Source organism: Sceloporus undulatus, chromosome 6, assembly GCF_019175285.1.
Source record: "Sceloporus undulatus isolate JIND9_A2432 ecotype Alabama chromosome 6, SceUnd_v1.1, whole genome shotgun sequence".
Lineage (NCBI taxonomy): Eukaryota > Metazoa > Chordata > Lepidosauria > Squamata > Phrynosomatidae > Sceloporus > Sceloporus undulatus.
Genome location: NC_056527.1, coordinates 20,523,758 through 20,536,238, shown reverse-complemented (window position 1 = coordinate 20,536,238; position 12,481 = coordinate 20,523,758). Strand labels below are relative to the sequence as shown.

The 12,481-nt window shown below is 39.3% G+C and overlaps 1 protein-coding gene across 29 annotated transcripts in view; it reads left to right on the top strand.

Annotated features, from left to right (window-relative positions):
* Positions 1 to 11,748, top strand: part of SVIL (supervillin) — a 200,339-nt gene extending 188,591 nt beyond the window's left edge. For all 29 annotated transcript variants that reach the window (XM_042471304.1, XM_042471302.1, XM_042471292.1 and 26 more), the window contains 8 exons: positions 672 to 777; positions 2,544 to 2,751; positions 3,514 to 3,647; positions 4,002 to 4,157; positions 6,577 to 6,720; positions 9,052 to 9,173; positions 10,472 to 10,627; positions 10,742 to 11,748. In XM_042471304.1, the coding sequence (XP_042327238.1) occupies positions 672 to 777; positions 2,544 to 2,751; positions 3,514 to 3,647; positions 4,002 to 4,157; positions 6,577 to 6,720; positions 9,052 to 9,173; positions 10,472 to 10,627; positions 10,742 to 10,828 (1,113 nt within the window). In that variant the 3' untranslated portion in view covers positions 10,829 to 11,748. The remainder of the gene's footprint in view (positions 1 to 671; positions 778 to 2,543; positions 2,752 to 3,513; positions 3,648 to 4,001; positions 4,158 to 6,576; positions 6,721 to 9,051; positions 9,174 to 10,471; positions 10,628 to 10,741) is intronic.
* Positions 11,749 to 12,481: the final 733 nt, after the last annotated feature.

Below are 12,481 nucleotides of genomic sequence, written 5' to 3'. Positions count from 1 at the left end.
ATTCCACAGCATCTCACATTATGGCTGGGAAAACCTTTTGTCTGTGACTTTGGTGCTAGACATCATTCTGTAGATGACAGAAACCAATGATTAGATTTTATTTTGACCAGCTTTCTATGTAGAATTGTGGCATATGCATCCCAGTACTTTCTTCTTTTGGCCCTTTGCCTATACTTTCCAAATCCTAGTCATAGGCTTTTCCCAGGAAGCTGCTTTAGTGTAACTGCTTTAATTATGTATGTTGGGAAGCAATGTAACACAAAGTATTAAACATCATCATATTAATGCACATTAATATCATGATGTTAATTATGGAAAGAATTCCCATATTACATTACAGCTGATTAGGCCAGCTTCATGAAAGCAAGGTATTTCACATGCTTTCATGGGCTGAGAGTTCTATAGCAGTGGATACTAATGAAGAAGTCCTGCTTATTTTCTTTCACGCTTCAGAAATGTAGCATTCAGAGGAGAGGATGATCTAATGGTATAAGGACATAGGTGAGCCATATAGTGCATCAAATATCACCTTCAGTTCAAGCAGCTTATCAAAATAAGCAGTTGATATTTAATATTGTTGTTATCATGCAAATTTAAATATTTATTTAATACATAATGTGCTATTACACAAAACTCAGTTTCTGGGGTTCTTAAATATCTTTTTTTCCCAGGTGCAAGTTCTTCAAGGGAAAGAGCCCCCATGTTTTCTTCAGTGTTTTCAAGGTGGAATGATTGTTCATTCTGGAAGAAGAGAAGAAGAAGAAGAAAATACACAGAGTAAAGTATCTTCATCTTATAATATTTCTGTTGTGTTTTAGGGAGAAGGGATAGTTGAATATTGTAACATTTTAATCTTGTTCTGTATTATCTTACTATCTTTTTTTCTTATTCTAAGCACACCATGACTTAATTTCTACAGGCCTTGTACTGAATGACAGGAACACCCCTGGGAAATAAAAGCTGTGGTAGTGAAGCAAATACAACTTTGAGCATGTGCAGAGTTACCTTTCTGTGTAACTGAGAGGTCACATAGCTGGCTCACACATGATTGTACAGTAGTGGCTTCAAGGTCTGAGAAGGCCACTTCCAGGCAAGATTAGCCATGGCATAACTCTATGGAAATGAGAAGCTGCATTGCACTTAATAGAGGAAAATAATCATTTATTGATTACTTTTATATACTTTGGTCTTTTTGCCAGAGGACTCAGGGCAATTTGCAGCTTCAAATAATGGCTTACTGTATGAAAGACATATACTGTATGAAAGACATACTATAGAGGAGGAGGGGGAAACCAGGGAAAGAAGAGGAAAATAATCAAATACGGGTTTCAGATTTTTTAATGTCCGGGTAGCAAAGTTGTTAATATTCTCAGAGGAAAAGAACAAAAAGGCAATATCCATCAAGCTGATGGAGGAGGCCTTGTTGTCTTACCTCTCCATCAAACACAGCCAACTGAAATATGTACTGTTGCAGAAGCTGACATTCATCCTTCCCTTATTAAGCTAGCAATATCATTGACTGACTACATTTGCCCCTGTAATATAAACTGTGCCACGGTTAAGTAGGCTTCCTCCAACAACACAACAATAAAGAGAGAGTGAGAAGAAAAAAACTAGCTGGTTGAACAGTTTTATTGCAAGGTGTTCTTTTTGGAAAAAGGACAAGAAAATAAATAATTGGTTCTTTTTTTCTCCACTTTATCTTACAACACAACAAATCTGTGAAGTCCATGAGGCTGTGAGTGAGTCTGACCGAAAATTAATCTTCTTCTATTATCAATTACCCTCCTGCATTTTTACTCAAAGCAGTTCACAATTTAAAATAACAACACAATTAATAAACATACAAAAAGTGAGCATTACAGTATTAAAACAAATCACACAATAAAAGATTGAAATGCAATTCAAAAGATAAAAGCTCTTTTGAAAAGTTGTTTTAAAAGCCTGTCTGCATAAAAAGATTTCAGCCTGCCGCTGGAAGGCCAATAAGGAGGGCAGCAGTCTGGCCTCCATGAGAAGGGAGTTCCAGAGTCTAAAGAGCAGCTACTGAGAAGGCCCTCTCTTGTATCCTCATCAACTGTGCGTGTGATAGTGGGGAGACTGAGAAAAGGACCTCTCTTGATGATCTCAGAGCCCAGGCTAGCTCATACAGGCAAATATGGTCTGCCAAATAGCTTGCATCTGAGCCATATAGGACTTTATAAGTCCTAACTAGCACATAACCAATGAACTATATGACACAGTGTGGTTTAACACTTATAGACTACAAAATCTAGCACTTCTGAGTCCTAGACTAGCCCTCTAACAACTACACCACATTGCCTGTCCAGAGAAGAAAAAGAAGAATAGGTTATTGATCAGACTGATGAAAGTAGCAATGAATAACACTGGTGTTAGGAATACCAGTTCAGCACACTTGTCCTTCACAAGCCTCAGACATCAAACAGCTCAGACCAGATTTAGCATGTCCAGAGCAAATGTATCACTTAATTTGGAAGCATCCTTGATGGTCTTGTAGTAAATGCTTTCAATGTCCCTTCCAGGTGACTGGCGATTGTACTGTGTACGAGGGGAAGTTCCCCTTGAAGGGAACTTGCTTGAAGTTGCCTGCCATTGTAGCAGCCTAAGGTCCAGGACCACAATGATTGTCCTCAACATAAACAAAGCCCTCATTTACCTGTGGCATGGTTGCAAAGCCCAGTCACACACCAAAGAAGTAGGAAGAACAGCAGCCAATAAAATAAAAGAACAGTAAGTAGCAGAAGCTATTCCTATGGTAGGATAACTATATTGCCTGTGTATAATACCTATAGACTTTTTACTTTAAAACTCTGAGAGAGAATAAATAATGACTATGACTTCAACTCTTTATGAACTAGAAGTTTATTTAATATGTTGTTGTTATTAGTTAGTTAGTTATTTGACAGATTTTACAGCCACCATTCAAAATATTAATATTTTGCCAAAGCTGCAAAACATGCATGATACAATTATTTCAATCAAGCATGGATTATACAATTATTTGGGTTTATAATTTTAATGTTAAAAATTAAAACGAGAGTGATACAGCCATTTCATTTCAAGCCAATCTTCCTAGCGTTATAAATCAGGGATTGACAGAAGGCAGACTGGGATTGGAGTAATTAGTAAAAGCTTGGCAAAGAGTTCTGCTTCACAGTTGTTCTTCAAACAAAAGAACAATACGATTCTCCTTCTGCCCTCAGTTACATTTTTGAAATATAAAAAGCTTGTGGTAAGCAAAACTGAGGGTTTTTTTTTAATGACCTTCATTCCCTTGTAACCTCTGTTTAGCTGTGATACTCAAAATACAATCCTGGCCACCAGCAATACAGGCTGGCAGATGCTAGGAGTTGTAGTCCCATAAAGGTAATGTTTCCAAGCTGTAGTTATTACCTGGCATTGTTATTTGTCCTTTTGGCAAATTAGTGGTAGGCAAGCAGTGCAGCTTCACAGCCCTAACAACAATATTGATAGATTGTGATTGCATTTCAGATGTCCTCTGGAAGCAGGATTGCACAGTAGTAGCAAAGTGACAATACATGAATGTGATGAAGGGTCAGAGCCAATGGGATTTTGGGATGCCTTAGGAAGGAGAGACCGGAAAGCTTACGACTGTATGTTGCAAGGTATGGCATTGCTTGGGTTTCCTATGATAAACTCTGCTGTATGTCCCAGAACTCTAAAATCTAGTGGGCATTACCAGTGACAGTGTTTGTCTTGGGAAAAGTTGGGAAAACCCTCAGTAACATTCTTTTTTTGGCAAGAAAATGTCTTGAAATCGGGCGTGGATGGGTCGTTTTCTTTCAAGAGCCAATAGGGAATCTCAACAGATATTTACTCTTTTATCTATCTTAGGTAACAAAATGTCCTATTGCAATATGCATTATACAGAAGACATTACATAGGAAAAAAGGAGGATAAAAAAATTTGTGTTGTTTCTAAAATGCTTATAGAACTACCTTTGTTGCTTTTCTTGAAAGATCCTGGGAAGTTTAATTTCACACCCCGCCTATTCATCCTTGGTAGTTCATCGGGAGAATTCTCAGCCACTGAATATATATATCCATCAAGAGACCCTTCTGTGGTGAATTCTATGCCATTCCTGCAAGAAGATCTCTACACAGCTCCCCAACCAGGTAAATGAAACTAGGAATATGCAGCACTGACAGTAGTATTAATTTCTGCTTGTGAAATATCTCAGAATCTTCTGGCTTCTAGAAAGATTTGTCCAGATTTATTGCCAATTTGAATTGTGAACCCACCTCTTCTAGCTGTGTGCTGACTTTTCTATCTCAGAAGAAACTTCCCATGTCCCCAAGATCTTTGGAAAGATGAGGAAGACGACATAATATCTCGAACCCTGCCCATCATGGCTGGCCATCCAGGGGGGGTGATGCCTTGAAGGCATTTCTTAGAGGTGTCTTCAACGCCTCCCTTAGGGAAGGTCATGTACCATATGCTTTAAAAGAAATGGCTGTTAGATCGCTTCTGAAAAACCTTCCCTGGACCCCCTAGACATGAAAAACTATAGGCCTGTATCCCATCTGGCATTTTTGAGCAAGGTGATCGAGAGGGCTGTCTCTCTTCAGCTCCAAGTGGTCTTGGATAAAGCCGATTTTCTGGATCCATTTCAAAGTGGCTTCAGGATTGGATATAGGGTGGAGACTGCCATGGTCACCTTAACTAATGACCTTCTTCTAAGCATTGGCAGAGGGAGTGTGACCCTGTTGGTGCTTCTAGACCTCTCAACTGCATTTGCTACAATAGATGACGACATCCTCTTGGAACGTCTGAGAGAGCTAGGAATTGGAGGCACTGCTTTGCAGTGGTTCCATTCCTTCCTCTCGAGCAGATTCCAGAGGGTGATGCTCAGGGACAGTTGCTCTTCAAAAACAGAGCTTAATTTTGGCACCCCTCAGGGTGCCATCCTGTCCCCGATGCTATTCAATATTTATATGATGCCACTGGGAGAAATCATCCAAAGACTTATCAGTATGCTGATGATACCCAAATATATTTCTCCGTGTCTCGGTTATAAGTGATGACGACAGATGGTATCTCTCCCCTCAATCAATGTCTTAAGGTAGTAATGGACTGGATGAGGGAATCCAGATAAAATGGAGGTACTTACAGTAGTGGCCCCCCAAACCAGGTATTGGGTTGGAACCTCCAGTCCTAGAGATGTTCATGCTCCCCTTGAAGGGCTGTGTTTGCAGTCTGGGGGTGTTTCTTGATCTCTCACGTCATATGAGAAATCAAGTGAATGTGATGGTCAAGAGCACCTGTTATCAACTTTGGCTGATACGCCAGCTGCATCCTTTCCTGGAATTGGATGAGCTCAGAACTGTAGTACATGCATTGGTAACCTCAAGACTTGATTTTTGCAATGCACTCTACATCAGGCTACCCTTGTGCCTAGTCCAAAAACTTCAACTGGTACAGAATATGGCAGCCAGGTTGATTACAGGAACAACTAGGAGTGACCATATGTCACTCCACTGACTGCCTATTAATTTCCGGGCACAGTACAAAGTGTTGGTTATCACTTTTAAAGCCCTACATGGTTTGGGCCCAACCTGTTTAAGTAATCACCTGCTTCCATATAATCGACCCCATGCACTCAAATCCTCTGGGAGGATTAAACTGAAGACGACCTCCCAGAGGACCTTCTCCGCTGTTGCTTTCACCCTGATGAGATCCACCAAATATCCAACTTTGATAACTTTTAAAAAGCGGTCAAGACAGATCTCTTCTGGCAGGCCTTCCTGGAATAGCCCCCAGCTACATATAGATTCCCCATACTTGGAGTATTCTGTATTTGTACAATCCTGGCCATGATGAGTTTGCCCACTGCTTTTGCACTATATCGTGTGATTTTAATATAAATGTGTTGATTTTAATTTTTGAATTTTAATCTTAGAACGGTTTAATCTCTTTTGGGGGGGCTGTATATATTTGTATTATTGTTATCTCTGTACAGCTGTATTATTTTAATTGTTGGAAGCCGCTTTGATTGTTTCTTACATATAAATGGGATACAAATAAAAGTTTTATTTTATTTTTTTATTTATACACAGAAACATAAAACACTCTGGTCTCTGTCCCATACTTGGATATTTATTATTTCTAAACTGAATAATAATAATAATAACTTTATTACAGCCATTTGGCCAGCACATCTAAACTGAATAATTCCTTATCTTATACCGGTATATTTATGCAGATGTCTTGGGAGGCTTTAGGGGTGTAACCATATTGTAGAATCAAAGCAGTTTGACACCACTTTTAACTGCCATGATTCTATCCTGTAGAATCCTGGAATTTGTAGTTTGGTGGAGCCTCAGCACTCTTTGACAGATTAGGTTGAATACCTCACCAAATTACAGATCCTAAGATCTGTACATGATAAATCATGGCCATTAAAGTGGTGCCATATTGCTTCAGTTTTGCAATGTGGCTCCATCTTAGGATAATAGTTTGCACTACCTTCCCAGCAAACACATGCAAAACCTGAACAGTGTCATTTGAAACTAAACTTCTCTTTATCCTGTGCAGCCCTCTTCCTTGTTGATAATCACCATGAAGTGTACCTCTGGCAAGGTTGGTGGCCTGTAGAAAACAAAATAGCAGGATCTGCCCGAATCCGATGGGCTTCTGACAGGAAATGTGCCATGGAGACCGTCCTTCAGTACTGCAAAGGTAATCACAAACAAAGAAAGGTTTGTGTTGGCAGGCTTCTCATATGAAATTTACCTTTGTTTCTGAGAATGGGTGCTGAGAATGGGGCCATCCTTGTGCTGGAATGTCCCTTTCCTCTGCATTCCACTGTGCATTTCCCTATCTTCCCCAGCTGCAGCCAGGAATGGGGAGGAGGGATGGGGAGAGACACAGACTAGTGACTCCAGAAATAGACCTTGGAAAGGTTACTCATTCGAACTACAGCTCTCAGAATCCCCAGCCATGATGGACCTCATGGAATTCTGAGAGTTGTGGTCCAAAAAATTAACTCTTCCAACCTCTTGTAAAACCTTTGAGACTAACGGAAAGAAAGAAGCTGGTAGCTTGAGCTTTCATAAACATAAGTCTATTTTCCCAAATGCATTTCATAGACTCAAGTCTACAAAAGCTCATGCTACGAGCTTCTTTCAGTTACTCTCAAAGGTACTACAAGATCACTTTGCATACTGATTTTCCAGACTAACACAGCTATGTTTTTGAATTTTGGTCTGGTCAGTATGTTTATTTTGTGCTACAGAGTGGAGAGTGAGAAACTTTAGGTTGCTGTTTTTGGTGTTTTGTTCTGGTTTTTGTTTCTTTTTTGTGTTGTTTTGTTGCAGCACTATGTTTCTTGTAATGCTGAGTTCTAGTAGCTCTAACTATCACAACAAATGTCCAACTACTGGACTATAGATAGTGGTCCAGCATGAAGTTCAGCTGTGTTTTCATGGAGCTTGATTATATCAGGCTTGACTATTATTAATAATAATAGTAATAACAAAAGCAGCAGCAGCAGCAGCAACAAGAGCTCTTGAATGAGAGAAGCATTTTATGGTCTTTGTGTTTTGTATACTGACATTAGCCACAGGCTAACAGACACCAGAAGCCCAATCCTGTTTTCATGCTTCAGGAACACAGGGAAGCATAAAAACAGGATTGGGTTTGTGTCTGGGTTTTTTCCTCCTCAAGATTCAGTTGGCTGAGCTTGGTGCAAAATTTTTAGATACAGAATTACAGACATTTGAATTGTTATTAACAGCCCTGGTTAGGTTTTGCAAAGTTTGGGCCATGGCTTCAATTTCTAGTCAATCCATCAGTAATGTGGTCTGCCTGTTTTCCTACTGCCTTCCTGTTTCGCCAGCCTTGTTGTCTTCTCCAGGAATCATGTCATCTCATGATGTCTCCAAAGTATGATAGCCTCACTTTAGTCATTTTGACATCTAGTGAGAGTGTGGGCTTGATTTGGCCTTGGTCCTATTTATTTGACTGTATAGCAGCCCCATGTTATCTACAGAATTCTTGTCCAGTATCACATGTTTATTCAGTTGATTTTTCCCAAACATCAGTTTACTTCATAGTAGCCATACATAGAAATTGGAAATACTGTGGCTTGGATGATTCACACTTTGGTATTCCTAGCTGCCCTTCCCAGTCTTTGTCTAAAAATGTTTGTCTGCTGCTAAATACATTGAATATAAGCCTGGAGTCTCCTACCCACACATGGGGAGTTAATTAAGAATGGTCCATCATATGTCTTAGGACCAGATCTCAGAAAAATTAGTTGTTTAGACTGTAACTCCATGACTTCCCTCGGGCTGAGGGATTCTGGGAATTGTAGCCCAAAAAGGTCATTTTCCAAGCTATCTAAAGCATCTAAAAGTTTAGCTTCTGGCAGCACAGCTGGGAAAACCTCCATCGGTCAAAGAAGTAGAGAACTAGGCTCAATAGTCTGCCTTTCTATATAAACCATGAATGTAAATGAAGCAATTTAAGAGTAATTAAAAATAAGATATGTGATATAACAATATCAGAGTCTTGGAAATCAGAATAGTAATCTTAATTAAAATAATTATTCCATAAATCTGTGGAATAAATATGTTTTTGGAACCTGTCTAACAAGGAAGGTATTTGCTAGATTTCACCTAATGAGAGAATTTCACACCTCTGGTTCCACCACTGTTTCAGGTACCCATCATATGAATGCGTACCCATCATATGAATACCAAGTGAAAATGGATCAGATAGCAGGGCTTCTGGAGCTAATCTTATTGCTCAAGCAGCTTTGTATTGTCTAAGACAAGGATAAGGGATGTCCAGTGCTTCAGACGTTGCTGGAGAACAGTTGTCAACATTGTTGGTTAGGTTTGGTCCTAGGCTCTTTAGGGTTGTGTCTAAAATGAAAATTTTATTGGGAAAGGATTTTAGTAGGAAGTAATTAGCTCTTTCCTTTCTAATTAATAAGACAGGTGTGATGAAAGGTTGTCTGTACTGGTTTTGAACATTAATATTTCTTTTTCCCCCTGTGCTAAATAGGAAAGAATGTAAAGAAGCCTCCTAAATCTTACCTAATTCATGCTGGTCTTGAGCCTCTGACATTCACAAATATGTTTCCCAGCTGGGAACATAGAGAAGATATTGCTGAGATCACTGAAATGGTACATGAACTGTTCTCACTTTTCACAGTTTTCTGTTCACTGCTGGAAAGGCAGATCCATCATGCTGGGAAGCACAGGGTTATTAAGACATACACTGGTACCCCGGGTTACGAAATTAATTCGTTCCGCCGCCGCTTTCGTAACCCGGGATACTTCGTAAGCCGAATAGCCCATAGGCGCTAATGGGGAAAAAGCCGCGGCTGCGCCGCGGCTCCATTTGAAACAGCGCAGAGGTTTTTTCGTAACCCGAAAAAACCTTCGTAAGCCGAAACAATAAATCCCTATGGGATTTATTCGTATCCCGAAAATTTCGTAACCTGGGTATTTCGTAACCCGGGGGACCAGTGTATATAAAACTTTGCAATGGCAAAGAGGGAGGGTTGAAACAACTGTTGGATGTTTCTTACTGAGGTTTTATTATCTATTCATCAAAATTTTCCAGAGCTCAAGGAACAATTTTAATATTTCAGAAACAGAGTTCTAGATGAATCATTTGTTCACTGTTGTTTATTGGCAGCATCTCTGAGCTGACTGAGTAATGTGACAGTAGCTGTACTTCATTCTAGAAACCTGTCTGCTTTATGAAAAGCCAGAGTGTGCAATAGTTCCAGTTTCTTTTCCAAAATGAAATACCTATTTTTATTAGAAATGCAAAGACTTAAAATGAAACCTGAGATGACAGTGTAGGGACTTTTCTCCTCATAATGTAGGATTTGATCCTTAAATTATGATCAACTCTTTCATTATGAAAACATAAAACAAGGTTGTACAACAGGCCTTTTCCTTCTCTTATTCTTGCTGGTAGATCCATTTATCCTCACCACCAAAAAAGCCCTTCTGAAAGAATCTGAGGAATCTAGAAACACTGTGAAAGCAGCGATGTGTGGGGGAACTGCCAAAACCAGGAACCCTGAACTAGTGGTGCAAACGATAGTCTAGCATTGATTGTGCACAAAGCCAATTAAGTGTGGGCCTGTTTAAATGGCAGCTTGCATTTTTCTCCCCACAGTTCCCCATAATGTAGGCTTGTAGGACTTTTCTCAAGGAGGATCATACCAGAGGGACAAGAAATGGTTATTGTTATCCACTAAAAGTGGCATTAGGAGGAGCACCACTCTCACACGAAGATTCTGGTGATAAAATAAAAAGGGCCTGGGATGGGAAGAAGTCATCCATTGACTTATCTACAGATAACTTTGAGCTGAGTATTAGATATTACTCAAAATGTGTCTGCCATGTTCTGAATAAGTTGACATATCCCTTCCCTCAATGCAAAATGGCTTCCCTTCAATTTCTAGGATGCTGAAGCTTCTAATCAAATCATCCTTGTAGAAGATGTCCTGGCCAAACTATGCAAAAAGCTGTACCCATTGGCTGATCTCTTAGCAAGGCCCCTCCCAGAAGGAGTGGATCCACTGAATCTTGAAATCTACCTTTCAGATGATGACTTTGAGGTACGTGGGAAGAAAAAGTTGGAGGCTGTCTATGTATTTCACATTGCTATGGGGGGCATTAATCTAAAAAGTTGTAGAAGTTTCTCTTTAATAACTGTCAATGTTTTCTTTCAGACTGCATTGCAGATGACAAGAGAAGAGTACAATGCACTGCCTTCCTGGAAACAGGTCAACCTCAAAAAGGCAAAAGGGCTTTTCTAAATAGCATGGTGGTTGTAATCAAGGGCTAAGCCTAGAGTGAGAGCTGTCAACATTTTCGGCACTCTTGGAATGAGCATCAGGACAATAAACTGGTGCATGCCGGTTTTCACCATGCAAACTAAGTACTGTCTGAATTCAATACATTACTGTCTGTTCTAATGCCAAGTAATATTGTAAATGTATGAGAGAACTCTCTGGCAAACTCTTTTAATGGGGTGGGGAGCTGAAAGGTTTGGTCATGAATTGTGTTCTTCTTTGTACTTTTAGTGATAATTTCTCAGACTGCTGCTGCAACAGATCTTTGGGTTACGTACACTACTTGCCATTTTGGGTTTTGAAGATGTTCCCTTTGTAAAGTGTTATTTTGTTAAAGCTGTGGATTTTCAAAAAGAATTTATATTTATATAAAACACACAGAACAAGGATGTATTTAACAATGCAATGTGTATTATTCACTTTCAAGATTTCTTTTGGGAAAAAAAAGAACCTGGACATTGTGGTTACTTGTTCTCAACTAGTTAAACCACTGATGTGCATTTGTGTGAGCTCTCTCTCTCTCTCTCAATCTCTCTCTCTCTTGTTCTGAATGGTTTCTCTTCTTAAAAATCAATGAATTGGTTTCAGTGCTGCTTCAGGTGCTAAACTGAGCAAAGCATTATTACACGGGTTTCTTGGGAAAATCTCTGAATCCATCTTTACTGTCCCAAAAATGTATAGTGCCTTGGTTTTTTGTGTACAGTTTATATACAAAATATTGGTCTGCTTTTTGAAGATGGCTCAGAACAGTCTCCTGTGCTCTACTTTTATAACAGTAGAAATTTATGAAAACCATCTAAGTTTCTAGTAACTTGTTGCAACATAAACTGTCTTTTGTGATAAAGACTTAAAGCAAAGCTTCAGAATAAACTCTTAGCAATGCACTGAAGTGTCCTTATTCTCACTTGTACTGTCTGCAATAGACAATTACTTTTGCAATATATAAGAAAACATTCACATTGTTCTGTGGCCAGAGAGCAGCAGCTGATTTGTATATATTTTCTTTATACAGTTAAAATTACTACATATGATCCAAAACTTGCTACCCTCCTTTTTTGTTAAAGGAAATGTTTTGTCCAAGCAATAAAGACTCCCTATTGCCTGCTCATAAGAAGACAGTGCTTGCCCATACATGTTTCTAGAAAACATGTGTAGTCAGAATCTGTATTTAATGGTGCCCTTCTATTGTCAGCAGTTTGAATCACTCATGATGATATATAATGGTAATGACTTCACAGATCTAGAGAACTTAGAGGACAGGATCAAAATTCAAAATGGCCTTAATAGATTAGAAATCTGGACCAAAGCTAACAAAATGAATTTCAACACAGAGAAATATAAGGTACTGCTCTTAGGGCGGAAAAATGAAATGCACAGATATAGGATGGGGGACACCTGGCTGAACGAGACTACATGTGAAAGGGATCTGGGAGTCCAAGTAGACCGCAAGTTGAATATGAGTCAACAGTGCGATGCAGCAGCTAACAAGGCCAATGCAATTTTAGGCTGCATCAATAAAAGTATAATGTCTAGATCAAGGGAAGTAATAGTGCCACTCTATTCTGTTCTGGTCAGGCCCCACCTGGAATACTGTGTCCAGTTCTGTGCATCACAATT